Source organism: Puma concolor, chromosome C1 (genome assembly GCF_028749965.1).
Source record: "Puma concolor isolate L17-30 chromosome C1, mPumCon1.1.hap2, whole genome shotgun sequence".
Taxonomy (NCBI): Eukaryota; Metazoa; Chordata; class Mammalia; order Carnivora; family Felidae; genus Puma; species Puma concolor.
Genome location: NC_141674.1, coordinates 142,789,925 through 142,804,880, shown reverse-complemented (window position 1 = coordinate 142,804,880; position 14,956 = coordinate 142,789,925). Strand labels below are relative to the sequence as shown.

Sequence of the window (14,956 nt, the reverse complement as noted above, 5' to 3'; positions counted from 1 at the left end):
ATGGTAACATTTTTATGTCCTCCTTTCCAATTTTTTTTCCTAACCATATATCACATTTTATTTTGTGAACATACCCTATTTCTAGGGTTACTATTCCCCTATTGTAGGATATTAAGATTGTTTCTAGTTTTTCACATGTGTATGTGCTATGATGTGTATACATCCTTTTATATCTCTTAATATAAATCTTTTTCTGCAGTTCTGATCCTATTTCAAGGTGATAATTACTAGGTTCATAGGGTGAAGGATACAAATTCTTTTAAATATCATGTGTATGGATACAATTGCTTTCAAGAAAGGCAGGCATTGGTCTATATTTTATTAAAAATGTAATAAGGACTATTTTGTTGCTCCCCTTTCAGCATTGAGTACTGCTCCTTTAAAAGTGACTTTCTTTTTATGCTGTTTTTAGAAATCTTCACAATGTATGCTACATCTTTTGAAATTAGATAATTAACAAGATAGAGGTGAAATATCGATAATGGGTTTTGTTTTTGTTTTTTGGTATCACAAAAATATCCAGGAAAGTGTCAACCAATTTGATTTTACTTAAGCTATGATTCAGAGAAAAGTACAGTGAGATGGGAGGCCCCATTACTGGGGCTGTAAGGGATTAAAATATTTTTTTGGATGCAGTTTCAGTAATAAGCTGCTAGAATTATTTTGGCCACATTTGGAGTCAGGCTTCCTCAAGGATTGTTTGGCACTTTAGGGGAGGAAACAACCCTCCTAGAGTCCTTGGCTGGATCTGGAAATTAAACTGACAACGCCAGATTAACAGGAGAAAAGCACAGAAATGTATTTAATATAAATTTTATGTGATGTGGGAGCCTTCATAAGGAGAAGAAGACTTCCACTTGTGCACTGTAACTTCAGTTCTTAAAGTGCAACTGCTAAGTGTAAGGATATGTGCATTTTCACACTTTTCACTACATTTTGAAAGGGGTCAAAATCCTTAGAAATGTTTGCACCTGTCAATGCTTGCAGCAGTATGGATTCTTCCTCACACTCTGGCCAACACTGGGTATTACTGCACTTTTTAATTGTTACCAACCTCATGGTGGAAACAAGGGATCTCATTATAATTTCAATTTGTATTTCTTTACTTAGGAGTGGAACTGAGCTTCTTTGTATTTGCCAGCCATTTGCCTTTCTTCTTCCTGCTGTCTTTGACTTTGAAGCCATGTATGTAGATTACTCGTGTCCCTCTAGGTGCCAGACTCTGAAGTCCGAATGGCTTGTGCAAGGTCAGCTAGGTTGACAGGGACCGAGCGCTTTTCAACCCGTGCCCTGTGCACCTGGCCGCCGCGCGACTGGCCCTGGGCTGGTGGGGGGAACAGGTGTGGCGTGGTGAAGAGTCCCACGAGTGAGGGGTTCACGAGTCCCACGAGTGGGGGCGCAGAAAGGACGGTCCAGATTCCACTGAGCGCGGGACAGACACAGCAGCGGGAGAAGCCCCGGAGTACTGCCGGGGATTCCTTCTGGCCCCTCTCCAGCGTGGTTTCAAAAGTTATGGGACTACAGAGGCAGCAGCCATCCCAGGTCTGAGCTTCACCCGGAGGCCAAGAGGCGCAGAGCAGCGGGATGCTGTGGAGGGGCAGGTTTTGTTTTTTTTGTTTTTTTTTTTGTTTTTTTCCCACATCGTCTCCAGGCTAGCGTCAACAAAGAACTGAAAGCAAAACCTTCTTCCGGCCAGCCTTGTGGCCTGTGCTCCGCTAGATTTGGGCCCTGCAGGCAGCGGAAGGCGCGTCTCTTCTCCGCCATGGCAAGTTACTTTTGTTCTGGCTTTTACCAGTCAGGGTCTTTCCCGTCCCGTTATCACGGTCCCACAGGAGCGCGCGGAGCCGGGCGGGCGGGGGTGAGAGGCTGTCGCCCGCGGCGCGCGGGGAGGCCCGGTGCTGGCGGAGAGCCACCTGCCGCGGAGGCCAACCCTCCGGCAAACCTTGCCCTGACTTTTCTGCACCTGCTCCTGTGGCAGTGTCGCGCGCGCTTGAAATTCATAGCAGGCTGTGCGAGACAGGCACAACTCCAAAGGGACAGAACGCCACGGTCGCCTCCCTCACCCAGTGTCTCGTAGTCAGGGACACAGCTGTCTCGTCGAGGAGTAGTTTCGCAGGCTGTGTTTGGGCTTAACTGTTGCCTCCCACTCCTCCCACTCCTTGGGGAACAAGAGCGGAGAAAATTACCCAGAAATAGAGGCCGCTGTTTCCTTTTGAAAAGGGCCAGCAAGAAGGATTCGAGCCAAGGACTCAAGTTGGGAAGGCATCCTGATGTCTTGTCTGCATTAGTGGGAATTCTCTCTGGTGGCCTTAGTTCTTTTTCCAGGCACAAAGGGCTCTGTGTTTTCGCCATCTGTGCTGGCTAGCAAGAACTGTTAGCAAGTTCAAGATTGAGCCTTCTGTGTTCTTTCCATCAGGCGCTTGAAGGCAGTGGCAGGGCCTTTAGTTATTAGGGTCCCGGAAATGCCAAAGCAGTTGCTAGATTCCAGTATGATTTTGTTTATTGGTAGCAGTAAAGGCAACGTCAATGAAAATAACTGATTTTTTAAAAAAAGAAATATACATGGATGCAAGGAATGAATAATTATTTCTGTCTAGTGCCTTACTTATAAAAACAAAACTAACAGTTTTTCTTTATATCTTCTGGCTTTCTGACACTATGGTCTGAAGTATCTTAAAATATATCATTGATACTGGAAAATGTCATCACCTTAATACCTCTTGGCTAAAATGCTGGTCTTGCTTCAAAATCCTGTATCTCTGTGGTGACTGTTGCAAGAGCTATTTTCAAGACATCTCTTTTTCTTATTGCTGGATAGAAGAGGTTAATAGCTGTCAGGGAGAAGTTCCTTTAATTTCAAGGATAAATTAAATGCAGACACTTGAATAAAGAAATAATGGTGTTAGTATTGATGAAGGCACAGGTGGAGTAAGATTTCCTGAATTTAAATTTATTGAAAGTTTTTCTTTGACGTTGATGAAAAGCAAAAAGGAAGCTAATTTACTAGCCATTTAACCATTGAGGTTGGTGTGGACTATTAGAGCCAGATGTTGTATACAGACAAATCTCCTGTGAAGTAGAATTCCTGAAAAATCTCTTGTCATTTCTTTTCCTCTGCTAGGAAGAACTATTTTGGGATAATTATGTCATACCAGTTGGGACTAGGATGGAGGAACACATATATTTTTAATATTTCCTATGCAATCTAGTTGTGAATATTTGAAGAAACTATGTTTTCCTCCATTAAAAGTATCTTTTGTAACAAATACTTGATAGATTATTATGAGTTTCATTTTTAGGAGACACTTTGTTTTATATGTCTCAACATGAGCCATTTTCGTCTCCTATTCCTCTGTCCCTTTGCTACTGTCGTGAACTCTTCTTTTGCATTTTTTTTTTTAATTTTTTTTCAACGTTTATTTATTTTTGGGACAGAGAGAGACAGAGCATGAACGGGGAAGGGGCAGAGAGAGAGGGAGACACAGAATCGGAAGCAGGCTCCAGGCTCTGAGCCATCAGCCCAGAGCCTGACGCGGGGCTCGAACTCACGACCGCGAGATCGTGACCTGGCTGAAGTAGGACGCTTAACCGACTGCGCCACCCAGGCGCCCCTCTTCTTTTGCATTTTTAAATTAAATTTGACCATTAATTAAAATTTGACCTCAGCCTTCAAGGCTTTTCTTTCATGAAGCTTTCTTTGACTGCTTTAGCCAGAGTTAATCTTGCTTCCTAATCCTGGATGGTATCTATTGTATATTTTAGCATTTTATTTTGGATGGTCTTGTATCCTTCTCAAATCGTCTGTTTTCCTGTGTAGAGAAATATGTCTCCTTTTTTGTGCCTACCAAGCTCTGTTGAAATGATGTATTTATGTGTCTGCCTTTCTCTCTCATCCCTCTCTCATCCATAAGGTAGAGGCCTTTATTTTAAATATTGGTAATCCTAAGGCCTATCCAAGGCTATCCCCACATAATAAAGCTCAGTAAATTTTTATGGGGGAACCAAATTTTAGGGCATGGGGTATGTTTTATTTCTTTGTGTGTGTCATCTATGGTACCCATTATATTGCCAGACATAGAACACATGCTTAGTTATTACTGTATTTGTTAACTGATTAACTGTATTTTGTATTACTGTATTATATTAACTGTAGTTGTATTACTGTATTTGTTAATTGACAAGACACTATGTAGTCTAAGAAATTCAGTGTACACTGTGAACTTAAAAACACTTTTTCATCAGGTGCATTTTTGCCACCTGATTTTAACACTTTTTTTTATTTTTAGTTTTTTAATTAATTAATTATTTACAACCAAAATCCACCAATATTTTGAGAAAACGTAAATGCCATAAAATGAAGTGCAAATATCACCAAGTGAAAGAATCAACACCTAACGAAAGAATTACTAGAGCACACAGATGATTTTTAAGTACCTTGCAACATACTACTCAACACTTTTTAAAAAAATGTTTATTATTTATTTTTGAGAGAGAGAGAGAGAGAGAGAGAGAGAAGAGAGAGGCAGAGCATGAGTGGGGGAGGGGGAGGGAGAGAGAGAGACCTAGAATCCAAAGCAGGCTCCAGGCTCTGAGCTGTCAGCACAGAGCCGGATGTGGGGCTCTAACTCACAAGCCATGAGATCATGACCTGAGCTGAAGTCGGACTCTTTACTGACTGAACCACCCAGGCGCCCCTTGCCACCTGATTTTGACAACTACTAGCTGAAATACCAAAGAGATGCTGAGAGAGTATATATCCTTGGGGCAGGCATCATTGACTTTCATCATTTTCTGTTGAATTCCTACTATGATACATGAGGATTTCACTTAAGTAATATCTGCCTTTTCCTACCTTCCAAGTTTGAAAGTTTTAATATTATTTAAAAATTTCCTATGGCATATTTTTGTAGCTTCCAAAATATTCTTAAAATTTTGATAGAATGACCTGCTTTTCAGTAGTGTAAGAGGAGATTATTTTTTTCTCAACTTCTGTTAGTTCAGCCTTTATTCTTAAATTGGCAGGGTTGAATGTTTCCATTTTATTCTGTAGTCATACTTAAATCTTAGTATTTCAGAGACTTAACAAAATTAGTCTAAAGTTGGTTTAAAAACCAATAGGAGTTTTTACATTATTTTGCAAATAGTAAATACTGTTTATAGCCGCGCCTAGTACTGTGCTGTGATTACTTTTTCTCCTTTTAGTCCAATGCCATGTGTATTTTTCCTTTTCCACTTGACAGGCAAATGTTCCCAGCAGCAGTGTCAATTGGACTGGCAATTTTTGGTACTGTATAAATTAATTCAAATCGTGCCACACTTCAGTTTGCTTATGATCTTTAGGTTGGAGTCCCTTCAAATGCCAGAAAGCAGTGGAGACTTGCTATAGGTGCCAGCACCCATACTAGCAGGTCAGATTCTCCCTAAGTGTTCATTTAGTTTTTTTTAAGGTAAAATAATCTTTAAGTCATCTGCCCCGGCCCCCCTTCCACCCCAGCCACAGATTGTCACCCAGCTGCCTTCACTGGGTGTGTGTGTGTGTGTGTGTGTGTGTGTGTGTGTGTGTATGTGTGTGTGTATGTATGTGTATGCAGGGAGGGTAAGGAATGTGGAGAGACAACTGGAGAAGTTGTTTTGCCACTAGTTTTTCAACTGATCTTTCTGGTTTTGGTCCCTTTTTTCATTTCTGTTGTCACCTTTCCCGTGAAACCCCCTTTCCTTGTTCAGGGTTAGATCCTTTTCTCTCTCTTATCCTTCTCATACTTCTATATATTTTCAGTCTTCCAGAAATGTGTCAACTGGGCTTATTCTCCTTTTTATTCTTATTCTTTACTTTTATTGTTTTACTTGCTGTTGGGATGGACAGGATGCTGTGTACTTAGACTGTCTTCTTGACCGGAGGTCAGAAATAGCTAGCTTACACCCAGCGAAATCCTATTCTGAGTACAGAGTCCTCTGAACTGACAGCCCTACACATCTTTGTGATCTGTTAGCCTTATGAGATATCCTGTCTTCCCTGGAGGTAATTTAGGATAGATTAAGTCTGAGCTGTGTTATAATCAGGCTGGACTACCTATGTAAGCACTGAGAACAGCTGATAGGCCCACTTCCCTAAATGGGCTGGGGAACAAATCAAAACATTGAAACCGAAGCCCTTTACCTGAATAATGTAAGAAGTTCGAAGAGAGTGAGCTCAGGGAAGGGTCTACTTGCAGTTGGTGCTCTGTGCTCAGCATAGTGGCGGAGTCTTCAATACCATATGCTCTTAGTTGTTGAATTCTATCTCACGTATGTGCCTGAAGGCAGGATTTACTTCACTGCAGCCCCACCATTATGGCCAGGGTTTTATTTATTTATTTTTTATGGGGCCCTTTTTTTCTAATTCTGACCAAAAAAAGTAGGGGATGTGTTTCGTAGTGGGTTATGTGCTTTGGACTGTACAATTGAGAAAACATCTAGCCAGACACAAATAGACACTTTTCTAAAGAAGACATCCAGATGGCCAACAGGCACATGAAAACATGCTCAACGTCACTCCTCATCAGGGAAATACAAATCAAAACCACACTGAAATATCACCTCACACTAGTCAGAGTGGCTAAAATGAACAAATCAGGAGACTATAGATGCTGGAGAGGATGTGGAGAAACGGGAACCCTCTTGCACTGTTGGTGGGAATGCAAACTGGTGCAGCCGCTCTGGAAAACAGTGTGGAAGTTCCTCACAAAATTAAAAATAGATCTACCTTATGACCCAGCAATAGCACTGCTAGGAATTTACCCAAGGGATACAGGAGTGCTGACGCTCAGAGGCATGTGTATCCCAAGGATTATAGCAGCACTTTCAACAATAGCCAAATTATGGAAAGAGCCTAAATGTCCATCAACTGACGAATAGATAAAGAAGATGTGGTTTATATATACAATGGAATACTACTTGGCAATGAGAAGGAATGAAATCTGGCCGTTTGTAGCAATGTGGATGGAACTGGAGAGTATTATGTTAAGTGAAATAAGTCAGGCAGAGAAAGACAGCTACCATATGCTTTCACTCATGTGGATCCTGAGAAACTTGACAGAAGACCATGGGGCAGAGGAAGGGGAAAAAAAAGTTACAGAGAGGGAAGGAGGCAAACCATAAGAAACTCAAAAACTGAGAATAAACTGAGGGTTGATGGGGGGTGGGGAGGGGAAGTGGGTGATGGGCATTGAGGAGGGCACCTGTTGGGATGAGCACTGAGTATTGTATGGAAACCAATGTGGCAATAAATAATATATATATTGTATATATATTATATATATATAAATATATATAATATATAATATATAAATACTACACATATATAAATTATATATAATAAACATATAATATAAATATATAATATATAAATATATATAATATAAATATAAATTTATTTATAAATTTATAAATATAAAATATATATAATATAAATATAAATATATATAATATATATACATTATATATATAAAGAAAACATCTAGCCATCTTCAAACTACCATATTTTGTGGTTGGCTTGACTTGTTTTCAAACTTAAATTTTTACAATGTGTATTTCTTGATCTCTTCCTTTGTGATTGCTATTACTTTTAGGCCTTTCTAAAATCAGGCAAATATTAACTAATGTTTTCCATTTATAAAAAAAAATTGAGTTCACTTTTTACATTGTACCCCTCAAATTCATGTGGGGTTTATGTTGGTATATGACATGAGGCAAGGATCTGTCCTTTTTTTTTTTTTTCAAGTGTCTGATCAGCTATACTAGCACCTTTATTGAATAAAATATACTCTCTTCCACTGGTGTGTGATGATGGCTATATTAAGGAGAATCTTATTTTTGTATTTAAAGAGTATCCTACTATTGTTCTTACAGGCATCAGTTTTGAAAGGCAAGGACTCCAAAGCTTCTGAAAGAATGGTTGAAGTTGCTGGTCATCCGGTTGGCCTTTTTAATGATCAATTACTGACCACAGTAGTGCAGACTCACTTTCAAGATATTAAGAATAAAGGCGGAGTTGTTGAACATGTGATACATCCAACAAGAACCAGGGGCAGGGGAGTTGCAAATGTGACATTCAAAGAGAAAAAAGGTATTTCCAAATCAAATTTTGTAATTTTAGAAATACTTCTGTAATGAAATCAAGAACTGAATTTCATTAAAATGATTCATGGGATTGGTAGAGTTTAAAGTAGCATTTTGAAAATATTATTCTATTCTGAATATATTGGTACAATATTGTATTAACAAGAATGTATGTGAAAATGGCTCATGATAAAGTTGTTAGCAACTGCCAAATTCTTGAAGACTTCTTTCTATATTTAGAATCTGTCTGGATCTTGGGATGAAAGTGATGCATTTTATTGTAGAAAACTCGTAAAATACAGAAAAAGAAATGAAGCCCCCAAGAATCTATAATCTCACAAATATGATCACTCTGAATTTTCAAGTGGCTTCAGCAATATAGTCATACCATTAGCTTCTCTTTGTTCAAACCTAAAAAAAGATATTCTAATATAGCATCACCTTTATCACCGGTAAAGTTGGATTGGATGAATAGCTTGGATCTGAGATCAGATTGAGCCATTCTGTTCCTATCCCATCCCTGACATAGGTGAGGAGGTTGGATCTGCAGGGGATATTCATCCCTCCAGCCTCATGGAGAGGGGCAGCCTTCTTTACAGCTTAGTAACTGGCAAAATATATTGCCAAAGAAAGATGAGTCTCCATGCCAGCGTCTTGCAGGTAAAATACTATATGGGGTTAGAAGCAGAAGAGAACTTGCTTTTCCTGAGGGAAGATAGGTTCTAGAGAGAAACCTAAGACTATAGATTATAGCACCTTTACCTGTCACCATAGTTAAGTCATTCCTTCTCAATGGGGATGTTATGGTAGGGAGCATGGGAAGGGCTCCTTATTATTTCTCTCAGGGGATTGTTGTGTTTTTGAAAGTTAATATTTTAAACGTTCAACTGGTAACATTGAACCAAAGAGAGAAAAGGAAGGCTCATTCATTCATTTGTTCACAAATATTTTTGACTGCTTATTATTTACCTGGCACCATTCTAGGCCTTCAGGATATGACAATGAGTGAAGCAGGCAAAATGTTTTCTTTCATGAAACCTACATCCGTGCGGGTGGACAGATAATAAACTAGCAAATAAATGAATATATAATATGTTGGGTGCTTGATTAATTTATATATTTATACATTATATATTTATCTTTATGCTTATACATTTATTTGTGTATATTAACGTAATGAGTGCTATAAAAAATATAAAACAGAATAAAGGGATAGAATGTGATGGAGAGTACTGCTTTATTAGATAGAGTGGGTGGGGAAGTACTCTTTAGGTGACATTTGAGCAGAGACCTGAATGAAATAATGGAATGACTCATGCAGATAAGGGGGAAGAACATTCTAGGCTAAGGGAAGGACTAGGAAACATTTTCTGAGAGGGTAGCATGCTGGGCATTTTTTTTTTTAATTTTTTTTTTTTTTCAACATTTATTTATTTTTGGGACAGAGAGAGACAGAGCATGAACGGGGGAGGGGCAGAGAGAGAGGGAGACACAGAATTGGAAACAGGCTCCAGGCTCTGAGCCATCAGCCCAGAGCCCGACGCGGGGCTCGAACTCACGGACCGCGAGATCGTGACCTGGCTGAAGTCGGACGCTTAACCGACTGCGCCACCCAGGCGCCCCTGCTGGGCATTTTAAAGACAGCAAGGCAGCCTGAGTGGCTGGAGCGGGGTGAGCAAGGGAGAGAGTAAAAGGAGATGTGGTTAGATGGGTAGCTGGGGACCAGATTATGTTAAACAGCCTATAGGTCAAGGCAAGGTGTCTGGATTTTATTCTGGGTGAGATGGAAAACCATCGGTGGGTTTTGAGCAGATGACTGATAAAATGTGACTGCCCTTTCTTCGGTGGTGGCTCTGGCAGCCACGTGGAGAGCACGAGTTCCTGGTCATCTCTGGTTTTTTCTAGGGTGGTAACAGGGCTGTTGACTGGGAACTGGTGGCCATTCAGGATTTGCTGATGGATTAGGTGTCATTTTCTGAGGTGTGGAACACTGGAGGAAGAGTACTTTTGGAAGGGGAATAGTTATCAAGATTTGAATTTTGGTCATTGAGATGTTTATTAGGATAATAAAGTAGAGATTTCCACTGGCAGATGAAAGTGGAGGCCAAAGAGAATTTGGAAATGATGCATTAAAAAAATCTTTTTAAAATTTTTATTTATTTTTGAGACAGAGAGAGAGAGAGAGAGAGAGAGAAAACATGAGTGGGGGAGGGGCAGAGAGAGAGGGAGACACGCAATCTGAAGCAGGATCCCGGCTCTGAGCTGTCAACACAGAGCCTGATGTGGGGCTTGAACTCACAAACTGTGAGATCGTGACCTGAGCCGAAGTCAGATGCTCAACCAGCTGAGCCACCAAGGTGCCCCAGAAATGATGCATTTAGTGATAGTATCTAAAGTGGTGGGATTGTTGAGATAAGTCTGGGGTTGGGTGTATGTTTGCAAAGAGGTATAAGTCCTGAGGCCTGGGGCATGCTAACATCTAGAGAATGAGAAGAGAAGGAGAATTAGCAAAGGAGACCGTGAATTAGAGGAGAACAAAGACAGTGTGGTATTCTGAATTTAATAAGGTGAAATCTCCTTATGGCCATAATTAATAGAGGGAGGATTTACTTTTAGGTTTTTGTTTTCTATTCATATATACATTCATATATATACACACACACATATATATACACACACTTGTGTGGTTTAAAAAATATGATTAGGATCAAATGTACACATGAAATCAACTTTAATCTGTTAAAGTAGAAGGGAAAACTATTTAAGTGTTGAATTTAGAGGAAAATGAAAAAAAATCTTAGGCATGTTGAATAATAGAGTTGAACATTTCTATTATTAATAATTAATTATTAGTGTGTCAGTCTGCAAACACTTCTGATGGCAGTGTTTCCACTTAGGTGCAAAGAATGTCAGCAGAAAACAGAAACACTGTCAGGCAGAAAAGGTTGGACCTGCTCAATTCACAGTCTCTCATTTTGGTGAAAAGGTAAGGTGCGATGCCTACAGTCCTGGATCCTGTTTCTTCTGTGTGTTCCCTACACAGGAGACACAGAGCACTCTCATCTCACGACTCCTACAAAAGGAAATGCCAACTTGCTAACCTGAGTGTTAAATGCCAAGCCTATGTCTTGAAATTTTTGGCTTATTGCCTCATCTGTTTCATGTTCCTATGTGTGCCTTTTGATGCTTTCAAAGTGACACAGAGTTTTTATGCTTATATGGAGGATGTCAGGTAGATACCTAAAGACTTATTTTCAGGAAGAAAAAAAAGTAGGATGAACATTAAAAGGGAGCTTCAAAGAGGCAGGAAAGGTAGAATTAAGAGGAAAAAGTTAAAATTCATTGGTCTGAAACTATTCACTGAGAAACGCAGGGTTCTGGGCCGTCATCTGATGACCTTAAGTTGGAGGACTCTCCAGGGGAACTCCTGTCCATAGAGAAGAACCAGAACATTGTGTATCTGTACCTCATAACAGTGTATGGATTTTGCTTAAGACTTTGGTTCAAATAACATTCTGCCTCTAAAACATATTTGACTAGCTCTTTTTGGGAAATGCACTGAGGGACCGGGAATCCCAAATTGAACATTATGGTCTTGATGGGGTTGTGAGATCCCTGCTGTGGCGTGAGAAACTAGTCTGTGCTAGGCAGGCGGGGTTTGGTTTAGGGCAACTGCTGTAGAGATGGAGAAAGTGGCAGGAAAAAATGTGTTTATGTTGTCCACTCCCCTAGACAGTGCTGTTTTCATTTCTCTCTGTTTAATTTTAGGTCTTCAGCTCTGTAAAAGCTATCCTCGATCTTTCTGTTTTTCGGAGTCAAGTCATTCTAGAAAGTCTGGTAACGGACCTGACAAGGAAAGTCCCAACTTTATCCTTCAGTCCTCTGGAACCCAATGGAAGAGTCTCTGTGCAAGGGTCATTTCTGGATATCCTGAGGCTTAAAGAAACTTTGCTATTAAAAGCAAGTTCTCTTTTAGAAAAAAACAGGAATTTTATCAGTGAGGAGAAGTGGAACAGCCAGGGCCCCAAAAGGGATCTCCAGAGAGGCAGTAACTCCTCAGAGTCACCCGGGTCCTCAGTACCTGAGACCACTAGGAGCGGAGAAACACTTGTTCTCGATACAGATGTATTCCTTTATCTGAAAAAGAGCAGATTTTATGAAAGCACATTGAAAAAATGTCATGTTTTCTGTCAGGAGAGAGTGGATGGTGAAATCACCACAATCTGTATAAGAAATGCTCAACAATGTTCTCACCCAAACAATGCAAAGCTTGTGAAAGCACTTATTGAGGAATATTCACTTGCTCTTCACTTTGAGCTTAAAAAAGAGACACTTCTTTTGAAAGGAAAGGAGAATAGAGATAAAAGAAGGATTAAGTCGGCCTGTGAACAAGTAAGTTTGAGGTACCCTAAGGTTCTGATTAATTTTTACGAGACGCACATTGATATTATAGGATCTTCTTCTGACACATACTTGCTTAAAAAAGAGATCATGAAATTAATAAGGCTAAAAAGTTAGGTAATAAAATCTCAGCAATAGTGATAGTGGCAGTCACTCTCCCTTACTGAGCAGAGGCGATGCTGTGTATGATGCTAGCTTTACACACATTAGTCATTTAATCCTTACAACCATCCTTCATTGTAGGCATTGCTATCCTCGTGTTCTAGGGGAAGAACCTAGGATTTGGAGAAGTTAAAACATTTGTCCGGAGTTATCGAGCAGGCAAAGAATGGGGTTAAACTTGGCCTATCTGACTACAAAGATAATATCTAAGTCTTAAAACTTTGAAAAAAAAATCTCATTAAACTTTGAAGAAATCTCACTTTCCCTGCAACCCCAAATTCTTAGAATGTATCTTGCTCATCTCAAAGTAAACAAATGTGATTGTGATGATGTGAACTGTTTAGATGAAAAGAAAATCACAAGACAAATCTCTCTCTATGTTTTCATTTTTCTTAGCCATCTAAATCCCAAGTATTTCCATCTTTTATTTAAAAAAATCGTTTTTAAGTTTATTTATTTTGACTCTACACTGTCAGAGCCTGCCTGGGACCCAGTGTGGGACTCAAACGTATAAACCTTGAGATCATGACCTGAGATGAAATCAAGAGTCGGAGGCTTAACTGACTGAACCACCCAGGCACCCTGTATTTCCATATTTTAAGATACAATATTTCATTGTTGTTTTTGTCAATGAGAAATTGCTCTTTACATCAAGTGCCCAATAAGATGTCTTTAAATTTAAAAAGTGCTTCATTTTTATTTTGCTCCTAGGAGTTTGTCTCAGTCTGGGTTCAGTCAGGAGAGAGAAGGCACGCAGTAATATGAAAAGGGAAAGTTTAATATAAAAAATTGTTAATTGTAATAGGGGATTGGAATAATGAGGAATTGGCTAGGAAGAAATAAAGAGAACTCTAAAAAACATAGGAATAGCAGATTTAAGAAGAGTTTAGGTAGAGCACCATGGAAGAGTCCCCCTCGCCCCCCATCCCAGGACTGAGACCTTGCTGGAGGGTTTGTGCCAGGGGATCTTGCTGGAAATCCATCCTCTAGGTTGCTGGAGGAATCTGTTCAGAGGAAGTGTCTCACCAGAGACATTCCATTACAAAATGCGTTAGAGTAGCTGGGGTAACCTGCTAGTCACTGGGTGTTAATGGCCACCGTGCACTTATAGGGCCTGGGGAGGCCTTGTGTGCTGGCGGCTGGACACCGGAGCAACTGTCCATGCTGCATGAACCTGATGTTGGAGAAGCTGCCCGTGCCGCAGACGTTGGGTATCGGAGGAAGTTTCTTCTGCAGAAAAACCGGATCCCTAATAGCCTGCCAGCTGAACAAGTTGGAGTACGAACAAGACTTTTGTCCTGCAGTGTCTCTCCAGCGCCCTCTACTGAGAAAACAACATCCTATCAGCTATAGAGGAAAAATATTTAAGGGTCCCAGATCCATTTTCACAGAGAAGGCACATAGGATGAATTGAAAGCAGAGTCAATAAGTTGATAACTGGCAGAGTTTAATGAGATACCTACTAAAGCTTTCATTACTATGACAAATTTAAAATCAATAGAATAGTCTTTTTTTTTAAGGAAATAGAAGTTTATTGAATCCACCGCAAGGGTGCGCAAGGGAGCCGCAGGCAGGACAGCAGAGGAGAGGCTGTGTGCCTAATACCAATAGTCTTTAAACAAAGAACTGGGTTACAAAAATGATGCTCATTCCATATTCTGATAGACTTTGATTGACAAGTATGGATATGGCATCTTCTGCTTGAGGAGATTATGTATTTCAGACGTTTTTTACATATTGCTGTGTATTTTAGAGTTAGTTTAACAGCACTTTCCTTATAATATGCTACTTTGTGTAACCAATTTCTATCTTTAATAAAAACTGACATTTTTTCCCAAAGTGGTAGTAGTGACTTATTAAAATTTATTTTTGAAGGTTAGTGATGCCCAGGCAGATGGTGTGAATTCCATCTCGTTGTCAGGCCTAAACTCTGTTGTATGTCTTCCAAGGGGGGAAAAAACCTATCATTTAAGTAGATAATAAGCTGATACTTTTCAGAGAGGCTGCAGTAGTGAACGGAGCCATTATCCAGAAGCTTCAGATCCAGATGGACAAAGGAGAAGAATGGGAGAAAATGTTCGGAGGTACTTGGGTAAGAGAAGCATTCAGGAATTCTTATTGAGCTCATCCTCTGGGACAATCCTTTTACAGGGTTCTGGAGACAACAGTGGGATGTAAGACAGCTATGTTCACTAATTTCTTAGAAGTTATTGCTTGGTCTGACAGAGAAGGCAAACAAGCCATTACCTTAGTGCTTGCTATAGAAGTAGCTGGGATAGGGTAGAGGGGGTGTCAA

The 14,956-nt window shown here is 40.0% G+C and overlaps 1 protein-coding gene across 3 annotated transcripts; it reads left to right on the top strand.

Moving 5' to 3' along the window:
• Positions 1-1,372: 1,372 nt before the first annotated feature.
• RBM43 (RNA binding motif protein 43) lies at positions 1,373-14,499 on the top strand. 3 transcript variants are annotated; one of them, XM_086718560.1, is made up of 5 exons: positions 1,373-1,765; positions 7,888-8,104; positions 8,627-8,757; positions 10,995-11,083; positions 11,866-11,906. In XM_086718560.1, exons 1-5 carry the CDS (start codon positions 1,763-1,765, stop codon positions 11,879-11,881), a joined length of 456 nt encoding a protein of 151 aa, XP_086574686.1. In that variant the 5' UTR covers positions 1,373-1,762; the 3' UTR covers positions 11,882-11,906. The 3 variants fall into 3 exon arrangements, with proteins under 3 accessions (XP_086574686.1, XP_086574684.1, XP_086574685.1); XM_086718558.1 differs by lacking the exon at positions 8,627-8,757 and having other exon boundaries at positions 1,374-1,765; positions 11,866-14,499; XM_086718559.1 differs by lacking the exons at positions 1,373-1,765; positions 8,627-8,757 and adding an exon at positions 4,985-5,408 and having other exon boundaries at positions 11,866-14,499.
• Positions 14,500-14,956: the final 457 nt, after the last annotated feature.

What these genes read in the sequence shown, in the direction of transcription:
- RBM43 (XM_086718558.1), top strand. An exon ending in GACATTCAAAGAGAAAAAAG is followed by an intron (nt 8,105 to 10,994) that starts GTATTTCCAAAT and finishes GTTTCCACTTAG; the next exon opens with GTGCAAAGAATGTCAGCAGA. An exon ending in TCTCTCATTTTGGTGAAAAG is followed by an intron (nt 11,084 to 11,865) that starts GTAAGGTGCGAT and finishes GTTTAATTTTAG; the next exon opens with GTCTTCAGCTCTGTAAAAGC.